The sequence below is a fragment of the Pleurodeles waltl genome, chromosome 3_1 (assembly GCF_031143425.1).
Source record: "Pleurodeles waltl isolate 20211129_DDA chromosome 3_1, aPleWal1.hap1.20221129, whole genome shotgun sequence".
Classification (NCBI taxonomy): Eukaryota; Metazoa; Chordata; class Amphibia; order Caudata; family Salamandridae; genus Pleurodeles; species Pleurodeles waltl.
This window is the reverse complement of record NC_090440.1, coordinates 1,071,087,151-1,071,108,174: the sequence shown is the minus strand read 5'-3', so window position 1 is coordinate 1,071,108,174 and position 21,024 is coordinate 1,071,087,151. Positions and strand designations below refer to the sequence as shown.

The window sequence follows — 21,024 nt, the reverse complement described above, 5'->3', positions numbered from 1 at the left end:
TTGTGAATTTGACAGAATGAAACAAACCAAAATTCCTATGTCAGAGCCTTCTCTTAACTTCTTGAATTTCACAAGAAACTGAAGACCTGGCTCTTCACCTAGCCCCAGCTTTGTATGTCATAAAACTAGAATTGTGTCATGCTTGAATTAAATTATTGGGCATGACAGGGCACCCCTGCCTTCCCGTTTTCATGTGAGTATGAATCACGAGTGCTCCCAGGTACCAGGATGTAAAAGAAAAAAAAAAAATCGTATTCTGCGGGCGCGCCCAGTATTTGCTAATAATTTCCACGGTCTCTGTTCACCTATAAAAAGTCCCGTATCCCTGATAAGTGCATCAGTGCTACAGGTGTGTTTCCATCCGTGCAGTACACAGGTGAAGCGTGTGCATCACTATGGCAGCCCCCACTATCTGCGCCCTGCTGTTCGTCATTGGCGTGCTGGTCACGCCCGTTCGCCTGCAGTCGGACCCTTGCGACAAAACAAACCCCACCACCACGGGCGTGCCTTTTAACCTGACTGTGGCGCCAATCACCTACTTGACAAACGCAAGCTATACAGGTGAGTTAAGACTTTGTAATAATAAATTGCCAAACACATAGTGCCTTATGCTACAGTGAGTGAGGATTCGTACAGCTGTTTCTAATCTAATAATTGATTTTGAACAACTGAGAGAAAGGGAGAGAGAGAGAGAGAGAAAGAGAGAGAGATTGCTTTTGTGCTTTTGCCAATATATGGCTCCGTGAATAACAGGTACAACAGTTACTTCAGGCTATGGCATTGTTTTTTTAAATAATAAAAAACATTGTCTTCACCATCATGCTTTGTTTTAAATAAAGCGTGCTGCGGACCTTCTTTTTTATATTTTGGGGGCCCGTGAAGAACAGGAACTGTTGTTTCCCTAAAAAAAATGGTACTCTGTTTTTTTTTTAGCTGTCAAGGTCGGGAGACAGCGCTGCAGAGATTCAGTTTTATCTCCTTTTCTGATGGCGTTCATATAGCTTTACGAAGCGCCTGAATAACAGCGCTCAAGTCATTATAGCGCAACACTCCTCTGTAATACACTGTTAGAGAGGCACAGCATACTCATCACAAACAGAGGCACACACCAGCGATACACTGTGCTACACTGGGTGTTCAGTGTAAAGAGGACGGGGCACTCGCTGCCGACGTGGCAACGGAGCTGCAACCGATTCATGGAGCACTTAGGTATTAGCACTCAGTATACATTGAGGAACAGCCACGTCCAGCACAGAGAGGCAATGGCACGCGGTGTACACATGAATTTAGTGAAATACTGTGCATTCTATACAAAGACAAAGGGACACACTGTACACCGAGACACGGGCAGAAAGTGTGCACGGCGACACTTGCACTCAAAGTTTGTGTACGTAGGTCCAGACTCCCACAGTACATAGTATACGAGAATTCATTGTACATAACTACACGAGCACTCACACGAGGCATTCACTGGACACGGAGCAGCAGGTTTCCAAAGCAAATATACTCAGTCACTCACTGAACATTAAGAACCAATCGCTCACGGCACGCAGAGCGAGGCTTAGACATAAGAACCACAGGCACACACAGGCAGTGTCTCGGTGTGCGCAGGAAAAAATGCAGGCACATAGTGGGCGCATGCAATCACGGTGGTACTAAAACTCGTACAAAGCGGCTCTCACAGTACACAGATAGTACTCTAGGTACACGTGTACTCAGGGGCTCTCTCTGTACACAGAATTAAGGCACTCGCTGTGCCCAACGGTCCAGAACACTCGCACGCAGAGGATATCCTGGCACACGGGGTACAGATTTCCACTGTACACTGGGGCACCCTGTATACACAGTCAAAGCAAGAGATACAAACATCCTGCGTCGGCCTTCTCTCCCCGCCGCCTCCTTCCGCTGTAGCCTGAGGCTGTGTACACATCCTTCTTGGAGGCGGATACGGCGGCTAGCAGGAGATGCGCTGTGTTTGGTCCTCTGGGATGTCTCTGTGGCTCTAAAGCGGGTCTCTCTCTTTCCCTTTCGTTTCATATCTCTCTTTCTCTATCGTGCTCCATTCTGCTATATTCGGAGGGAGGGAGAAAAAGAGAGAAGATCGTAGAAGAGTGGTTAGAAACATTATTTATAGTGGCATAAATAGCTGCGCTTGTACATAGTTTCACCGTTTTCTAAAGCGATTGAGATTAATACGCTGCTATCCACATCTGTCTTTCACTTACTCCCCCCCCCCCTCTCCTTCCTTCCTTTGATTTTAAAACAGTTTTTTGGTAATGCGTTCTTACAAGGCCTTTATTTTAGGCCTAAAAGATGGTCACTGTCAGAGTTGTGAACGTTCTTACATTTGATGGCAAAGGACTCAGGGGCGAAGCTAAAAGTGGTACAGCAGGTGCAGTGGTACCAGAGCGTTGGGATGATATGTGTTGTATTTTACTATTCAGCAAATGTATGGTGTCAATTCTTCGTCCTTGCACCAAGGGCACGCGCCCTTGCTCTGCTACTGCAGGAACAGAAAGTGAAATGGATGTTTCACCGTTGATGGTAAGGCACAGATCAGTTTCGGCAGCCAATCTTAAAGAGCAAATGCAGAAATACATGAATTAGGGAGTCGATCTTCACCACAATCGGCGTGCACCAGACCTCCTAATAGTCTCCGTTCTATGCGCGAGATCCTTTGCATCCTGGCACTTGTAGTCTTGTTCTTTCTCATTTAATCCCAGGACCTGAATGGGAAGGAAAACCTGGCCTAGATGAGGGCATCGAGTAAGGAAGAATGACAACTGAAAGCTCTGTACACTCATTTTGGGGCAGCGAGTCTTAGGGCCAGATGTACCAAACGGTTTTACAAATTCTGTGTCAACGGGAAAATGCTTTGGTACATAACGGCCCTCACTTTCTAAATTGTATATGTACATCTGAGAGTTTCAGGGTAATGAATACCCGCAATAAGGATGTTAGTGATAGGAACACGGCTTTCATATCTTTGTTCTCTTGCTTGATGTGGGTTTTGCATGCTATAAATTACGGGCGACACCGATAAATTTCTTATCTAAATTACCAGCTGTCTGTCTGGAAAAGGTTGCTAATATCTGTCCGTTTTATTGCCATTATCTTTGGACCTTAGGGTGAGCGCTTTTTATAAAGTGTAAAGCAGGGGTCTCTGCTCTGGGTCGAGAAAAAACAGGCCCCTGACAGATGTACATATTTTCTCCTGAAATAAATTTATATAAAGTGAATTTAAATGGAACTACTGTGCATAGTCAGTGGTTATCCTGAGCATATGGCAGACGCCAGGACCCACTGGCCTTACCCTGGGCAGCCGCGCTAAATAAGTCGCCTTATGAACACGTCAAGGCACTTGTATACTTAGTGGCAGGTGGCTGACATCTGCAGATGTCAGTAGTGTGGCTATGGAGTTCGTCTTGGAATCATTTATGGGTATCACACAGGTTTCAAATGCAGGTCACAGGAAGAAAGAACAGTACCAGATTTTCAGAAAACATCTCATTATTTAACTAAGATCTGATTAAATCCATCGTATGCAATTTACATTTCCTTGAAAATACTGAAAGATTTGTATAAATCAGACATTTTCCATCGTATTTTTGACATCTATGCTCGCACCTCCAACTTTCAATCGCTCACCAAGCCGCATTTACATGAGTGCATAAGTAAACCAGGACACGAAAATGTCAGGAACACCACTAAAATTGGTAAAAGGTGCAGGGGAAAGATTTTTCTCTACGTGAAAAACTAATTTTACAGAAAAGAGAACAAAGTTAGCAATAGTAATTACATTTCTGCATTAAAATTTTTTTTCATTTGCATATATAAATATCACATTTTCAAATGTTGATATGTTTTCATCTGTCAGTACGCAAAGAAAGTTGCAGTAGTTGCAGCTTCACCGGAAGACCCCTGGAATTCTCTGTGAATACAAATAAACTCTGAACTTTACCTCAATTCTAGGGGTAATCCTTCAGGAGCAAATTTCTGAGCTTCTGTTTTTTTACCGGGGCACATAGTTTTTTCCTTCTCTATGATTTATGGTTCCATAATACAAGATCCACACCCAGTGGAGAACTTTGCTGTAAACGCTATTTAGGCTGTGATATTTTATATCCCCACAAACGTTGTTATCGACATTGTGACATAAAACCCACTCACAGGTGGGGCAGCCTCGTTCCTTCTGCAGTTTCATAGCGCAGGTGGCTACTTTGCTAAAGATCTCCTGCCTTATTTGAATTGCAAATTGCAACAACAACATGTAATCATGTGAAACATTCTACCTATTTCTACGCCGGAACTTGGACAGCGCGCTTGCGTGTGAGAACAACTTGCAGGTGGAACAGGCTGGTTCCACTTATCCTTGCTGGCAGGTGAAGGTTGTTTGCGGGGGTTGTGATCCAGAACGGAAATGAAAGGAGAGAGAGAGATAGAGGGAGAGGGAGGGAGGCGGAGAGAGAGTGAAAGAGAATGTCATTTGAAGGACATTTTTCTAAGCTTGAGAACTATAGACAAACAAGGGAGTGAAGGTCGAAGAGAGCGAGAAATAGATTGAGAGCGAAAGAAACAGACCGAGAGAGAAAGAAACAGATGCAAGGAGTATGAGAAACACCACAAAAGGGAGACAAACAGAGAGAGGGGAACAAAAGAAAGAGGGGAAAACAAAGAGAGAGAAAACGCGCGAGACAGATCGAGTGTGAATGAGACAAACATCGACAGAGAGGAATCTAGAGAGAACTGCGGGGACACAGAGAGACATATAAAAAAAATAAAGAGCTTGAGAGAGACAAGTTGAGAGTGATTGCGCAGCGAAAGGGGGCAGAGAAAGATACTTTGGGGGTCAGATAATGAGAGCGTGTCACAGAAAGAGGCTTGGTAGAGAAGAAAGAGAATGGTCTACTGCGTTACTTGTATGGCGTGATAGACATAGAGAGAGGGATTATAGGCAGAGCTAGAGAGAGAATAACCGAGGAGCACGTAGATGGATAGTGGCACTATATGACCGCTATCTAATCTTCAAAACTGGATTTTGAATAATTTCTCTTGCTAAACCCTGGCGCAACAGAATTCATCATCTTCCTTTGCCACACAAATCCAAATTCAGTCTGTTGTGGCTATCAGAACTTCACCTGAAAAGCTTCACCGCAGACCTTGCATGTGATCTGAACTCTGCGGACTCTTGTATAACTCAACATCTTTCCGTGATCTCACACCTTGCGCTGGCCCCCAAATCCTTTAGATATACTCTTCACTCTTTGAAAAAACTGTAACCATGTCTTCAACCTGCTGTTTATCCTTGGCTAATTTAAGCATTTGTCATGCTTTGCTTGGTTTAAGGAAATGGCATCCTAGTAGATAGGCATAAATACAATTTGGCACCTGTCCATTCCATAGCCAGACTCATTTCCGGTGCAAAAAATACTATATTACCCCTATTCATCATTGCAAAGTCTGCAACCATAAACGACCATCTTATTTCGTATCTTGATTAAAAATCTCTGATGGGGAGAAAATCCTAGTAGCAAAAACGATGGTCAGTCTTGAAACAAAGAAATGTAAATGGCGCCGGCCTGTTGTTCAATCCTTCTGTTTCGCAGGTGCCTCATTATAGAACTCTCTAACAAAGTTCCTCAAAAAACAAGAAAACCTCCTGAAAGTCTACGAAAACTTTAAAACCTACAATTGCTCGCATGATATTCTCATTCTTTCCTTTCCCTGTTTCTGGCTGCACCTCTTTAGCACCGTTGCCTCCTACATTAGTAGCTCCCATTCCTGTTTTCTCACCCAATACCCGGTTCGCTTCCCCCTTGCTACGTTCACCTTATCTACCTTATTGCTACATCACTTGTAAGACCCTGTCTACATTGATTTCAGATTTGATCCCTGTTTCTTCAGTTACTGAATTTCCTATTGTGAACTGCACCTTGTTCCACCTCTCGCAATATTGTTGTCTCAGTTAAATGCGCACCCACTAGTTGTTTGTGTTAGACTCTGTTCCTAGATTTTTGTTCCTGCAGTTTCTTTCAAAGTTCTAGGAAAGGCAGTCCTCCTGTTCCACTGTTATTCTGAATGAAAGGGCAATGACATCTATGGTGACTAGGGCTGGGTGAAAAATTCAGCTTCGTTGGTGGAGTTCACAGAATTTTGCCAGCTCCACACTCTGCTAAAACAACAAGTAATGGACGGAATGCTGAACATTGTCAAACACGCACCCCCAGTCATAGATCTGGGTTTACTCCATCGTTCTTTTGCTCACCATGCCACCCCAATTTGGACCCAGCCATATGCAAATCAGTCTTGACCCTGTTCCTCATGGGAACAGTCCAGACCGAACTGCCAAGCCAGGTCCTCACTGGACCGGAAACCAGCATCCTGGGACCGGTTTCGGGGTTTCACCCCTCATCAGCCAGGCTAGCTTGAATCCAGTGGCATGGGAAGCACGGGACCCACGTCTGGGCATACCCTTCCCACTTAGGGCGACAAAGCAAAAACAACAAGTGATGGACGGAATGCTGAACATTGTCAAACACTCACCCCCAGTCATAGATCTGGGTTTAATCCATCGTTCTTTTGCTCACCATGCCACCCCAATTTGGACCCAGCCATATGCAAATCAGTCTTGACCCTGTTCCTCATGGGAACAGTCCAGACCGAACTGCCAAGCCAGGTCCTCACTGGACCGGAAACAAGCATCCTGGGACCGGTTTCGGGGTTTCACCCCTCATCAGCCAGGCTAGCTTGAATCCAGTGACATGGGAAGCACGGGACCCACGTCTGGGCATACCCTTCCCACTTAGGGCGACAAAGCAAAAACAACAAGTGATGGACGGAATGCTAAACATTGTCAAACACTCACCCCCAGTCATAGATCTGGGTTTAATCCATCGTTCTTTTGCTCACCATGCCACCCCAATTTGGACCCAGCCATATGCAAATCAGTCTTGACCCTGTTCCTCATGGGAACAGTCCAGACCAACCTGCCAAGCCAGGTCCTCACTGGACCAGAAACAAGCATCCTGGGACCGGTTTCGGGGTTTCACCCCTCATCAGCCAGGCTAGCTTGAATCCAGTGGCATGGGAAGCACGGGACCCACGTCTGGGCATACCCTTCCCACTTAGGGCGACAAAGCAAAAACAACAAGTGATGGACGGAATGCTGAACATTGTCAAACACTCACCCCCAGTCATAGATCTGGGTTTAATCCATCGTTCTTTTGCTCACCATGCCACCCCAATTTGGACCCAGCCATATGCAAATTAGTCTTGACCCTGTTCCTCATGGGAACAGTCCAGACTGAACTGCCAAGCCAGGTCCTCACTGGACCGGAAACAAGCATCCTGGGACCGGTTTCGGGGTTTCACCCCTCATCAGCCAGGCTAGCTTGAATCCAGTGGCATGGGAAGCACGGGACCTGCCAAGCCAGGTCCTCATTGCTTGGAGCGTGAATTTCCAGCAAAACGTTGCCAACTGCTGCATGGCAGAATTTTTTCTCGCATGCAGCTCACCAGTGTTAAGTTGGTAAGCAAGAATTTGCATCCCCTAGTGTGATTTTCAGCCACTAAAATGCCTATCGGCCAGATATCTGAAAGCGGGAGGTACCAGCAGGTTGTGACCATTCGCGTTGAGAAAGCTACCTCTCAAGTAGAAAATATACTTGAGTGACAGAAAGAAGCAGCACCACCAGGCACGTTACATGGTGCAGTTCATGCTCCGTTTACAGCGCAGAGCAAGCAGCTCGACGTGCCTGAATTCTGACCGCTTGTGGGACCTCACTGAGTTTTTATGTAACTCTGCAGAATTTACTAGAGTGAAGCTGTTTGAGTTCCTCGCAGGCTAAATGGTGACCACAACTTTCCCTGTCATTAGGTTCACTGTTTTCAGTCTTGAAATTTCATGAGAACACCTTATGCATTCCAGTTGTTGTGGTCTTGATTGCTTCAGTTGAAAAGATTGGCCTAACACACTTGAAAATAATGATTTGCAGGTGAAAAAATCAGACTGGAGGCAGTGTCCATAATGACCTGGAGTGAGGTGATCATCCTACAGACAGCTGTTATTTTGTTTATATAGACACAACATACAATATGTAAAATAAATATTATAACTGAAGAGACAGACAGGTGGTCAGCCCACCACCATCTTCTGTGACACACCACCCACTATCATTGTGACCCACACTATCACCTCCACAATGCTCCACCATCTGTTGGCACAGTTTGTGCAGTATTAGACTTTCAGTGACAGTGCAGAGAGATTAATGGACACGTGGCACTAACCACTATATTCTCAAGACTGACGGTAGCTCATTCTGCCCCGGGACACCCTGGGCTGCAGCCACAAAGGCTTCAGTTGAGATAGCAGAATCCAGGGTTGCTAGATCTAGCCTTGGACTTAAAGGGTGCCCCATGTTTCACTGCTGGTTGGACCCAGTAGGGATGCCTGGTTGTGCTGGGCATCTGCCAGGTGAAAGATCTGTCACCCAACATATTTCTCTCCACTCTCTGCTTATGATAATACGTTTTCAACAGTTTCTCAGAGTACATTGAGAGTACCTCATCCTGAATTTGTGGCCCACTCCCAGCCACATTGTGGCTGTTTGACCAATGTGGACAGAGTGAATCATTCTGCAGTACATTTCTTGTTTGCAACATTGTCTTGCGGTAGATAAACCATTTAGCAAAAAGTGGTCTCTAGTCTTTGTACTCCAGAGTAAGGCATTTCCATTTCCATAAACTTCAATACACATTTTTATAAACATGATCCTTCGTTAGTGTGTCTATACATATGCTTGATCAAACACGTTTGGAAAACATCTTATATTGTACAGCCTTCTTAGTTTATAAGCTTCACACGTACAGTGTCTAGTCTAGGCTTATGCATACCAATATAATTAGGGGCCTGCATTGGCTCAGCGGACAATGTTTCTATTATATTTTAAATCTAGAATAGAAATGTAAACTAAGGACAGACCTTGGCCGCCCTCTTCCCTACATTACTATGAGTTTTGAAGTTATGGAAAATGAACTCCCAGCTGAAACATACTGTAATAACATGGAGGAATATATGGTGGCATAACTTGGGCACTTTTCAGTGAAAGCTACTATTTATGACCAATAATTTTGAAAATAAAATACTGCGCTGAATACAAGTATTCAATAATATATATCAGTGAGTGAACTGAAAGTTGAGAAGAGAAGCTAGCTATTACTGCTATAATACTATTTATTTATAGCAATGACAAGAGTAGACAGAGTTGAATTTTATTCAAAGAAAAACAATCATTCTGACCATGGATAATCAATAATGAGATACGTTAGATGGTTTTCCAAGCAGGGTGAGGAGTTTGTTGAGGACGGATCACTATCAGGGTCAAGTAGGGAAATCAGACAAACACCTCAGGATAAGATATCTGTGACAAATTCATTCACCCTTTTAGCATGTTCACCCAAATGTTTCTGACTGATATTGGTGGTAACTGACCCTGACTCTGCCATGGGCTCTGCTAAACAGGCCCAGGGCCAGTGCTCTGAATAAAAGGTTTATGGTCAAATGGTACAATGTCATAATTCTCATTTGCAGTGACAGACCCTGCAAGTCCCTAATAGATAATAGGGCAAGGGGGATTTAAACTACCTATATGTCCCTAGTATATAAGAGGACAAGGATGTTTAGAGGCCCAGTAAATTCCCTGCACAGGAGTGTGCACTGCTGTGGTGCCTGCTGTCATTTTAAATGTATCCCTGCCTTTCACGTTGTCTTTAAAAACTAAAATGTGTGCAAAGTTGACTTTGTGATTTAAGGTATTTCGCAAATGATACATTACCTTATTATTACATATAAGTCAACCCCAATGTCTCCCCTAGCTGTCCCAGGAGTAACGTGCCATGTAATTATAAGCAGGGACATTATAAAAGATATTTTATAGGCCCTGGTGAGGGGAAAACTGCAACGTTCATTTCCCCCCATTGTAGATACTTAGCTCCCTAGGATAATCTTAGACTATTTTCCCTAAGCATGAGTATGGCTAGGAAGGAGCTACATCTGTCATGAAAGGACCCAAATCAAATGAATGGCAATGAGAAATTAACAGCTTTCCTTTGTTAAATTTGTCATAACTAGTACAGAAAATAAGTTAGAGACTTTATTTTCTGTAAGCCAAATTCAAGCCTGCTAGTGGTCTCTCCTAATTGATCAGCCCTAACAGAATTAGCCAGGGCTGCTTTGATGAGGTGATAAGTGGCTTGCCCTGTGCAGAGGCTATATGATATGGAGGTTGACAGATGCTGAGGCCAGGTAAGGAAGAGGGCTGGGTAAATAAAACTGGGGCTTCAAAGGGAAGCCAGTCAGAAAGGAATGCAGCCAGGCCTGCCCTTTCATCTTGTACCCCACAGATGGATAGTGGGCTTAAGAAAGGAATTTGCAAATGTCCAAAGGGGGAGTTAAGGTAATTGAGCTACACCAGTGGGATGGCTTAGCCAGGTCTTACTCCTCTGGAAGGAAAGCATCCTTCATGGAATGTTAAAGTGCAGTGCTTTATGGGGCAAGAAGATGCCACATATTGGAGGAAGTTGGCATTCTTCTACGTGGCACCCTGCAGCTCATTGGAAAAGGATGCCCACTGACCGACCCCTGAGAAGATTGAATAAAAGTAGCTGATCTTCATTGGAATTTAGATCTGCTGTCTAAAATCACAAGAAGAAGAAGGATTGACCCACTAGAACTCTCGTCTGCAACCCCAAGGTCTGAACTCTTAAGTATTGCTCTGGTTGCACTCTAGAACAACAGCCTCAATGACTTTGTCTTGCTTTTAAAAGGACTCAGGAGTGGACTCCCTGAAATTTTAGTCCCAACGTCTCAAGGAGCAACTCAGAGAATCTGGAACCTTGGAATGGGGTTGTGTACCACCTTCCTGCATCAAGAAACAGTGTTACATTGCAGACGGCTGGAACTCTTGACTTTACAACCTTCCCTTTGATTGCTATTTGCTTCTATATGCTAGTTTTACTTTAAATCTTTACAAAATCATACCTCTGGTTCCCTATATTGGATTTTTGTTGTTTTGGTGCAATAAAAAAAAAAAAAAAAAATCCTATTTTTATAAAATGATGTGGGATTTTTATTGTGTGTTGTGTCTTACGTATTTACTGTATTGGTAAATAAATGCTTTACATATCTGTGTCTTAAGTTGAGCCTCCTTCTCATTGCCAAGCTACCGGGGGTTGAGCCAGGTGCTTATGTTTTAGGACCATGACTGAGCCTTCCTTTTTCAGGGGGTGCTATTGCTACTTACCTCTACTAATAACCAGCCTCCAACAATATTGTGGTGGAAAATTCTACTTTGCACACATTAGTTATTTGCAATTCCGCCATTTTTTTTTCAATTGGACTCCGGCGGTCAACTCAAAACGTGTATTTTGTATTTCTAAAGTACTAGTACAGTAGAAGTACTCAAATACTACAAAATACTGTCAACAGACCTATGTACAGAGACCTCTGCATCTCACATCTTTATCTTTTCTATCTGGAGATCTCCACCAGACCTCAAACGTAACAATGCAGTTTAGGTGTGCATGTGGGAGAGACCAAGGTGTGGTAAGAAAATGGGCAACAATTACTATTACTAAAAATAGGAGGTATTTACGGAAATGTAGAGAGGGTTTTAGAAAGGGACGTGCTCACATAAACACGCTCCCACAAATGAACTGAGGCGCTGTAGACATGTAAGGTGTACTGTTCTAGGAAATGGGGACTAGCACAAAATTGTAGCTCCAGACCTAAGAGCAGAAATAGATTTACACAAGTTAACTTACCTGTGTGAAATTACTTTTGTGAATATGCCCTACAGTATGTTGGTATGTTGGGTTCTTAAAAGTTTGATCTGATAGGGAGGAAATACATGCTACCCATAAGCCTGCTTCATACTTTATATCAGACACATGCTAGGGAGTTTGATATAGGTTGCTTGTAGTCACTTGTTTGAAAAGGGCATTTATTTTGTACCGATAACAATCAGATTGATATCTTCCTTTTCAGTAACTGTTGCTGGAGTTACAAACTTCACCACTGTTCTGCTTCAAGCGGTAGACTCCAACACAGCGATGACTTTGGGAATATGGAGCGGTGTATCCGGGGCCATATCTTGCAACAATTCTTTCCTGTCCAACTCTTCGAGCATGAGTTTCACTGCGACGTGGACATCCCCTGGCACCACAGAGTCCGTGGAGATAAGGCAAGTGAAATTTTCAGCTGCCCATAAGTATGTTCTAGTTGTATAATGGAAACTTTATTTCCTCCAAAAATGGCAGCGTTTTACAATATTTTAACCAGCCTCACTGAAAAAAGACGTAGTTTAGAAAGCATATACATTAGATTAAATGAGTTATCTTCTCAGTAGCTTTCACGATTTGAATTTCCGGAGTATGCAGGTTTATCAATAGAAAGAAGGGAGAAAGAAAACACCAGTTTAGAACTTCTCCAGGAAAACAATACTCAACTGTGACACCTACAGTGCTCAACTTGGAAAAAATGTAAGTGTCAGGACACATGATACTTCTCAGAAGGCCATCACAGCACATTCCACCAACTGTCCCTGCCCGTTGTGCCAAACGCCAGCTCTAGCTACTAACTATTACACCTACAAGAGTGGCACTTGGATTGTTGCATTACATCCCATCCTTTAAGGAATGCATAGGCACTCTAGTTACATTATGGGGCATATTTATGAGAAAGTGGTGCATTGGTCCAGATGCGCCACTTCTCTTGCATCGCCCTTGCCCCACCTAATGACACTATGGTCGTGCCATATTTACAATACGGCACACCATGGCAGTCAGCCTCACAATGTCAGAATTTTTTACACTGTTGTGCCGTTTTGCTGTAATAGCATCACATTTTTTAAAACTAGTGCAGCAAAGCACAGGGAGGCCCAATGATTTTAAAATGTGCCTCATTTTAACACCTGCCTTTAGCAGGCGTTAAAAATGACAGAAAAAATTATGCAGTGAAATCCAGTAAATTTCACAGAACCATTTTTTCGGACGTCCCTGCGTCAGAACACCCCCCTTGCATACATTATGCTTGACGCATGTATAATGTGGCACAAAGGGTTGCTAGGTAGTGCCACTTTGTAAATCTGGCATGGAGGAAAGGCGACCTTAGGTCAGTGTTAGCATAAAAAAATGATGCCATGACGGTGCTAAGGCAGTGCAATGGGCTTGTAAATATGCCCCCTTGTTTCTTAAATTATATGGCATTGTAAAACTCTGCATTGATTGTAAAAAAAGGCAGACATCCCCACCATGTGGTTGACTGGTAAAAATAGATACATAAGTGAGTGCCGCTGTTTAGAAATGAGTACCAGTGCAGACAAAACGTCAGCACAAATTAAGGGGCATATTTACCACACCGTTGTACCCCTTAGTGCTGCCATAGTGTCATTTTCTTTTCTTCCACAGCGGTGGCTAAACAGGCCCCCACCCTGCGCCATATTTACAAAGTGGCACAATGCTAGCATTGCGCCACATTGTAAACCCTTGCGCCCTATTATACCTGCACCAGGTATATTGTATGCAAAGGGGGCTTTCCCTGTAGGGAGGCCAAAAAGAAATGGTGCAGTGAAGTTTACAAGATTTCACTGCGCCATTCTAGTATCATTTTATAACACCTGCCAGGGCAAGAGTTAAAGTAATGGTAGGCTCTATGGGCCTCCCCGAGCTTTGCTGAACTAGCATCAACATTTTTTGGAGCTAGTCCAACAAAGCACCGCAACAACATCAAAAATGTTGAAGCTATTGCGATAACATGTGCCATGGTGCGCTGAATTGTAAATACAGCACTAACATGGTGTCGTTAGGAGGGCACAGGGCAATGCAAGGAAACTGGCACATCAGAGCAGATGCGCCAGTTCCTTGTAAACAATGCCCCTAAGATCTTTATCCATGGCTCACCGTTTGGTGTGCACAGCTCTTGCTTCCTCCCTTGTTTCATGAGCTGTGAACAGGGTTGGACTGACCATTAAGGCAGTGCTTGATGGGCTAGTCTGACAGATGGATGTGTGGGACTGTTTGTTAGAAGTTTGTGGGGCGGTTTTTACTGTTGATTTCTTTGATTTTAACACAGATATTGCTTTCAGTAAGCACAAATGCATGTAGTCTCACATATCTTGCAAAAGACCCATACAGCATGTCTTTACAAGTCGAAAACTGGCCTAATTCATCAATGCGGGCCACTGTTTTAGCTGTCTGAATCACTAATGGGGGCCAATTTTATTTGAGTGCCCGGGGCTTCTTTTAGTTCCAATGAAATCCTGGCTGTAAAGGCAGCAGAACAAGTAGTTTGTATAAAAGATCCTAAGAGGAATGTTTACTTTCTGAAGTTTCTACCAATTCCCACTTCTGTCTCCTTAGACTACTGACGGGTTAATAGTGAGATAGAGACAGTGGTGTTACAAAGCCCCTGGCAGCCCCAGCAGTGCCCCTCCACCCCCCACCCCCCGAGCTCCAGGGGACCCCCTTAGTACAGTGCCCTGTCCTCAAAGGTCCTAAGTGAGTTCGGGGGGAGGGGGCGCTCCTTACACTTTGTAGGGGGGCCCCCTCAAGTTTTGTTACAACACAGGATGAAGTGTCAAACATATAATGTTTCCAAGGGACGCGTGGCATGTGATGATAATTTTACTATGCCTGCCATTTGGCCATCCACCCACCAACTGACTGACAGTAGTGCACAGTGAGACCCGAACTACACAGCCCACTCCAAGGCTCTGAAACATTTCACTGGCCACAAAACATTGAGCGTTACAGAAAAGGGCACAAACAAATACATTTCCCCCAAAGGAAACGGCAACACTTAAAGTAATGTCTGAGGACATTTGTCATATCTCAGGTTTAGAAAATTGGCTGACTGCGGAAGCTGAAAAGAGTGTAAATGGTCTCACATTGGCCTTCTACTGGAATATTTTTCACAGGAGTCTGTCAAATAAAGGTAGTTTAACGGTGCTAGTATAATTTTACATGACGAGGACCAGGTTCACAAACCCATGGCATGTTGCTGATCTCTGGAAATTTCCACTCTGTAGTCCACTGGTTTCCACATTACCATTTAGCGCACGCCTTTCTTGCTCAAAATAACAGAAAACGCAATCAAAGCCTAAAAGCCCAAAGGAGCACTTCACCCTCAATAGCTGGGTTTTACCCTGACCACTGTCTTTTGAGAACCGTGGGAGTCTTGATTGATGACATTCTGTCACGCTGCGCTGATTTGTTCATTTTACTAGCTTTAGATGCTACATTTTGTAGGGAATGCTATGACATTTAGTCAATAAATAAGTACATTGCAATTCTGAAAACAGGATTTCCGTTTAGATACATTTTAATTGTAGAACACTTGCTACTGGTATGTGTATGTTGCTGTTGATATGAATATGCTAACCTGACCAACGATTTATGTTATTACATTTTACAGGGCATATATCAAAGAAGGAAACACCTTATATATGACTAAACAAGCACTATTACGAGGTAAGAGGACTGGAGAAGCCATGAAATCACTTGACCGTAATCACATGATTTAAAGGGCAGTTTGTTCAATCTAGCATGTAATGTTATAAAGTCCTGCATATTACCCACAAAAGCCTGTCAAGTGCTGGAAAGAGAAATTCGCAAGAAAGAGGAAACGAAGCACAGAGCCATAGCAAAAACAATTACCAGGTGGAAACCTAACAAATCCCCTTTATTTCTAAGAATTTCGTAAAATCCAACAGTTTATTGTCGATAAGGGGGGTTTTCTAATGGTTAACCTGGATAAGCAAAATCTGAGATACGGCCCTAATTTTCTACTTTGAGTAAATGGTGTGTACCTGAGCAAAGCACTTTTTCTCAGGGTGCACTGTGTTGCCCTGTTTTTTAGGGTCTAGCGTAAACGACTCTGTCCCTTGTGTAATCTCTCTGTGGGATTTTAACCACGCCAATGTCATACCCATCAGTTTGAGTGGTTTGTGGGATCATCTTTTAAAAATTGCTTGATTTAATTAGTAAAAGGCATGCATACATCATGCCTTTTCCGGTGTTTAGCCCACCTCGAGTGCACTGGCCAACTACTGAAAAAATACGAGGCTCCATGTTTTTCTTATGGTTTCTGGACTACTTTTTCTCATTATTTCCTAGGCAGCATGATCTTACTGGCCAGTAGTGAGTGCTTTGCATGACATCGACCTTGTTACATGGATATTTGCACTTTTGTCAGATACATGGATAGTTGCACATTTGCCAATACGTTTCACTGCAAGCAAACTTCTGTTTCTTTTTGTGTGTCTGCTTTGCGCTCATGGCAGCTGTCAGCTCGCTTATATGAAAATGTTTTACCTTCATTTTCGGTTTATGTGGCATGAAAAGTCCACTTAGTTCTGTGACACTGTTTTATTTTTCATTTTCAGTTTATGTGGCAAGAAAAGTCCGGTTAGGAGGTTACAACGCTAATACCTTTAACCCGAGCAAACGCAAGACCCATTGCATTGCAAATGCTTGTTTTTGTTTGCAAGCACATTTTTATCTCTGCCAACTTTTGGTGAAAAGATGAGAGAGCTCATATCTTTTTGTATCATTCTTTTGACATGGATAATCCCACAATCTCTGCCTATGAATTAGTGGATATGTTTATGTTACTCTTCAAAATAGATATTATACCCAGGAAGTAAAATATTGAACTCTTTCATAGTGACGCTTTAGGAGACCTTGTTATATGCACCCTCTCTGTTCCACAGTTACCCCCAAACGGGCTGCCTGGTTTATTAACAGCTGGCTACAATTAGGGACTTTTTGGACATCCATATGAAATAACTGAATATGAAAATTTAACTTGCTTGCCACAGATCAACTTTGCTGCGAAATTCGGAAGGGGTATGACATAACAGAAAAAATACACGTTATTATAACTTGCTCGACTTTCAGGGCAAAGGGTGGTTTTGGTCTGTTGCCTGGTTCAGTCTGCAAAATATTGCTCAATGGGTAAAAAGATGGGCAAAATTGGTACGACTGCCATTTGATCATATTATTTCACAATATTTACAACCAAGGTGATAATCGGGTTCACACAGATACCTGGTTATAATGTTACATGCCCTAATGATTTTTGCATATTTAATATCTCATGGATCTAACTAACTCTATAAGTAGTGCTGACAAAATTAAAAAAAGTAGGGAATTTTCTGTCTAAGTAGGCATAGCCCTCTACATCTGCTATTACTATCTGTGTATGAATATTGATTATCCTGTAAACGTTAAGAACCTTTTAAGATCCCCTTACTAATTAATTTTTTATTTTTTTTATTTAAGTCTCATCAACAGCAGCACCCCAGTCTTCAAACACCACTGGATCTTTAAATATAACCACATTCACAAATGCACCCGGAAGCAACCAAACGGCCACAAGTCCATCAACCGGCAACTCTACCTCTTCAAGTGCATCTACTGTCACACAAAGATCTTCAGCTGTGACAGTCACTCAACCAACATCAACAACAAAAAATGGCTCCGAGAAGTCATCATACTCCAGCTCCATTGTGATTGCTGCCTTCCAAGTTGTTTTCCTCCTGTTTGTCAATGGCCAGCAGACATCCTAGACACCTATCAGAACTAAAGTTGAGACAGTGGACAAAAAGAAAAAAGGGAGCACACTGCCTCACACTCAAGCAAAAAGTTGAGACAGGCCTGTATAAGGGCATGAGTGTGGGGGCAACCTGTCATCACCACACTTTTGAATTACTAAGAGTAGTATCTCCTATTTCTGAAATGCGTGCCACTTGGGATTTTTGAAGCCCAAGTCATCCAGCCAGAGTGAGAACTTGATTGGCCAATGGAAAAGCTGCTGCCATATTTTATGCACCTTGATCGCTGTCAGCAGTGACTGGGAACACATGGCTGCAAATATATGAAGTGATAAGAAAAAAAAAAAACATAACCGCCTTCGTCCTGGCACTGCATTTCAATTACATGTTTATTGTGTAAGTACTGTACAACTGTGCCTAGTAAAATCTACCTTTCTGATAGTAGGACTTTGTTAAAAGCTGCCAAAAATTGAGGTGCATATGCATGTATATTTATTGAATTAAGGGCTACTAGACACGGACCAAGCATTGCATATGCTAAATGATCTAGCTGATTAAATGATTTAGCATCCTTTATCAAACCCTCTTTTACACATATGGACTTAGACTTGGATGCAACCAGTGTATTACGTTTCCTACGGATGCTGACGGCTTTGATGTCTCCAGACTTGATCCAGTTGCTATTCTTATACTAGCATCCTAGATGTTTCTGTAATGAGGTGCAGTGATTTTCGGGACAAGATTTGTGCAGGATGCATTCCTACAGTCACTCCATTCTGATCCTGCCAACTTTCATCCTCAACCACAAGCAGGCTGTCTGTGGATCCCTCTTGTCTGACTGGCAGACTGTGCTAGAAATCTCGATATTCAAACATTTTTCCTTTTGATTGGCAATTGGCAATTTGTGTCTGTGTAAAAATAGCAGCAGTCTGCACCATTCCCCTGCCATTGCCTATGATACTACAGCAGTGAATCTAGTGCAAGCAGCTTTGGCAGACATGGTCAGACATGGTCAGACCCCCTGAATGACAGCAGACAGCTCACAGTATTGAACTCCTGAATTAGCCCCATTGTGCCTGGCTTGTTTTTACCTTTGTCCCGACTAATTCACAACATTTCCAGAGTGTAAATAGGACAATGCATTTAGTCAATGAGCTATCTGACCAATCTCTAATTCATGAATTCCAACCTAGCATGATGGGAGATCATTTCTGTTTGTGGGACTGTGGATCACTGATAAAAGTTAGTGGTATATTCAACAATAAACACAGTGCTAGAATACAGAGATAACAGACTGTCTTATCTCTATATGGTTAAAAAAGGGGAGGATAATATTGTTCCCTTACATGTGAAGAAAAAAAAACTAAGCAGCATACTCTCAAACCCCAGCACATAGGAAGCTGTTTAATCTCTTGCCCGGTCAGTTTCATTGTGACAGTGAAATGTTTCCACAAACACAATACAACACACATGCTAAAACTATATAGCCAGCACAAAAACCAACTCTGACATACATACAGAAAAGTACAAAGCACACATCCTCTCAATTGTTCTTTTCTATTTTCACTCAACATTTGAGTATATCTTTTTACATTTATCTTCCCTCTCATTTCTTCATTTTGCCATTTCCCACTCTCTTCCTTTCTATACCCGTCTCGCTCCCTGTCTGCTTCTTTCACTTCATTTCGGTTTCTCTGCTTCTCATTATCTCTCTTTCTCCTTTACACTCTCAGTTTCCTCATTTTACCCTGCAATTGAAATGATGATGTATATGTGACAAGCACATATGAAAGTAATATTACTACAAAAATCTATAAGTAGTGTGAAAAAAACATCTATATCCCTAATCTGAAATCTACAGAAGGTTATAACATTTGCTAAAAATTGAGGATATAAAGTGATATCTGTGTTTTATTCAAGGCAGGGACATAGGGAGGTCATATTAGCCACTAACTGCATAACTCTGCAATCACAGTACTTTGTCATGTCTGCACATTTCCTGTCAAACAAAGACTTTTACAAGTTTTCTTATTCTGACCTTTGCATCTATTCTAAATTTTACTCTTGTTTTTTATATTCTTCCTGTTGATTTGTGATGAGAACTTCCTTAACGATATTGTAACTGGCAAGAGACCATTATTATATATGTGATATACAATATGTTATTTCTGTTATATGGGGAATATCCCCGAAATAAAATATTAAAAAAAGAAATACAAAATTATTTGAAATATACAAGGAAATAGTTCAGCTTTACAGAAAACGTTTAATTTGATGGTTGAGGTAGCTCTAACTCTTTTACAGGCCGATACTATGAATAATTTATGGCACATTACTGTCTAAATATATGATCAGATAGAGGCCAAATGAATGGTATTGATACATTTCCCAGGTCATATTAATCTGTGAGGTACATTCATGGGAAATTTGTAAAGACACTACTGGAATGTTAAAACCTTTAGACAGACATTATCTTTCAATTTGTATGCCTTACATTTGTTTTTGCACATAGTTGTATAGTTATATACCAACCCAATCCACAGCTTCTAATTTCAGTATCTACACACCCAAACTTTCACCAAGAGAAAGCAATTATTGAAGCTTATGGTTTCTCCTACTTTTATTAATAATTGTAGGATCGATGATACACAAATTGTTTATGAACATACCTTCAAGCTTCGCCCAGCACTGCAAAATATGTATTCAGCACATGGTTATTTAATTTAATTATTTCTTTCCCAAAATATGGTAAAAGTGAAATGGCATTATTGGTCAGTGGTTACAGTATCATTTGTAAGATAAATATTTAGTAAATCAGAAGTATCTAAGATTTATTTACTTTAAAAATAAAAGTTGTTTTTTGTGATATGCTCTAAATATGTAAATTCCATTTCAAAGCACAATTATATTTTGATAATAAATCACAATGAGGTACACTGTAAAATATGCACATTGAAAAATGGAATCTATCTGAACTGATATTTTTGGGAGTTATTTGTTCAGAGAGTGTATGAATGTATTGTGATTGCTAATGATGTCCAGCAACCTTGTAAGAAGCTAAGATGTTTTGTCCTTTGAATTTAATAAATGTCTAATTTAACTATATTTTCAATATTTTGGTATTTTATTTTAAAAAATACAACCTTTACATTTTTTCAAAAGGTTTCTACTGTAAGGATAGACTGACAGCTATACTCAGCTTGTGGTACAGTTAATGTTCTACAAGAAGCTGAAATATATAACCTTGTCTATCACATGTAGCAGTTATCAACTAAAGTTATTACTCTTCACAATATGTTGATGAAACAACAAATACAACGTTATAAGATATGGTTTTAAAACCTGTGAAAAATATGGTGGTCAACCCATTTTAAAAGCTGTGGAACTGTGTCTAGTGAGCAACAATACAAAATAT

The 21,024-nt window shown here is 41.8% G+C and overlaps 1 protein-coding gene across 1 annotated transcript; it reads left to right on the top strand.

The window, feature by feature from the left end:
- Nucleotides 1-319: 319 nt before the first annotated feature.
- LOC138284977 (mucin-21-like) lies at nucleotides 320-20,714 on the top strand. The gene is made up of 4 exons (XM_069224349.1): nucleotides 320-561; nucleotides 12,044-12,239; nucleotides 15,470-15,525; nucleotides 17,338-20,714. The coding sequence occupies exons 1-4, from the start codon at nucleotides 396-398 to the stop codon at nucleotides 17,622-17,624; spliced, it is 705 nt and encodes a 234-aa protein (XP_069080450.1). The 5' UTR covers nucleotides 320-395; the 3' UTR covers nucleotides 17,625-20,714.
- The last annotated feature ends 310 nt before the right edge of the window (nucleotides 20,715-21,024 follow it).

Coding starts and splice junctions, on each gene's coding strand:
- LOC138284977 (XM_069224349.1), top strand. CDS start 396: ATGGCAGCCCCCACTATCTGCGCCCTGCTGTTCGTCATTGGCGTGCTG. Junction 562..12,043: donor GACAAACGCAAGCTATACAG/GTGAGTTAAGAC, acceptor CTTCCTTTTCAG/TAACTGTTGCTGGAGTTACA. Junction 15,526..17,337: donor TAAACAAGCACTATTACGAG/GTAAGAGGACTG, acceptor TTTTTATTTAAG/TCTCATCAACAGCAGCACCC.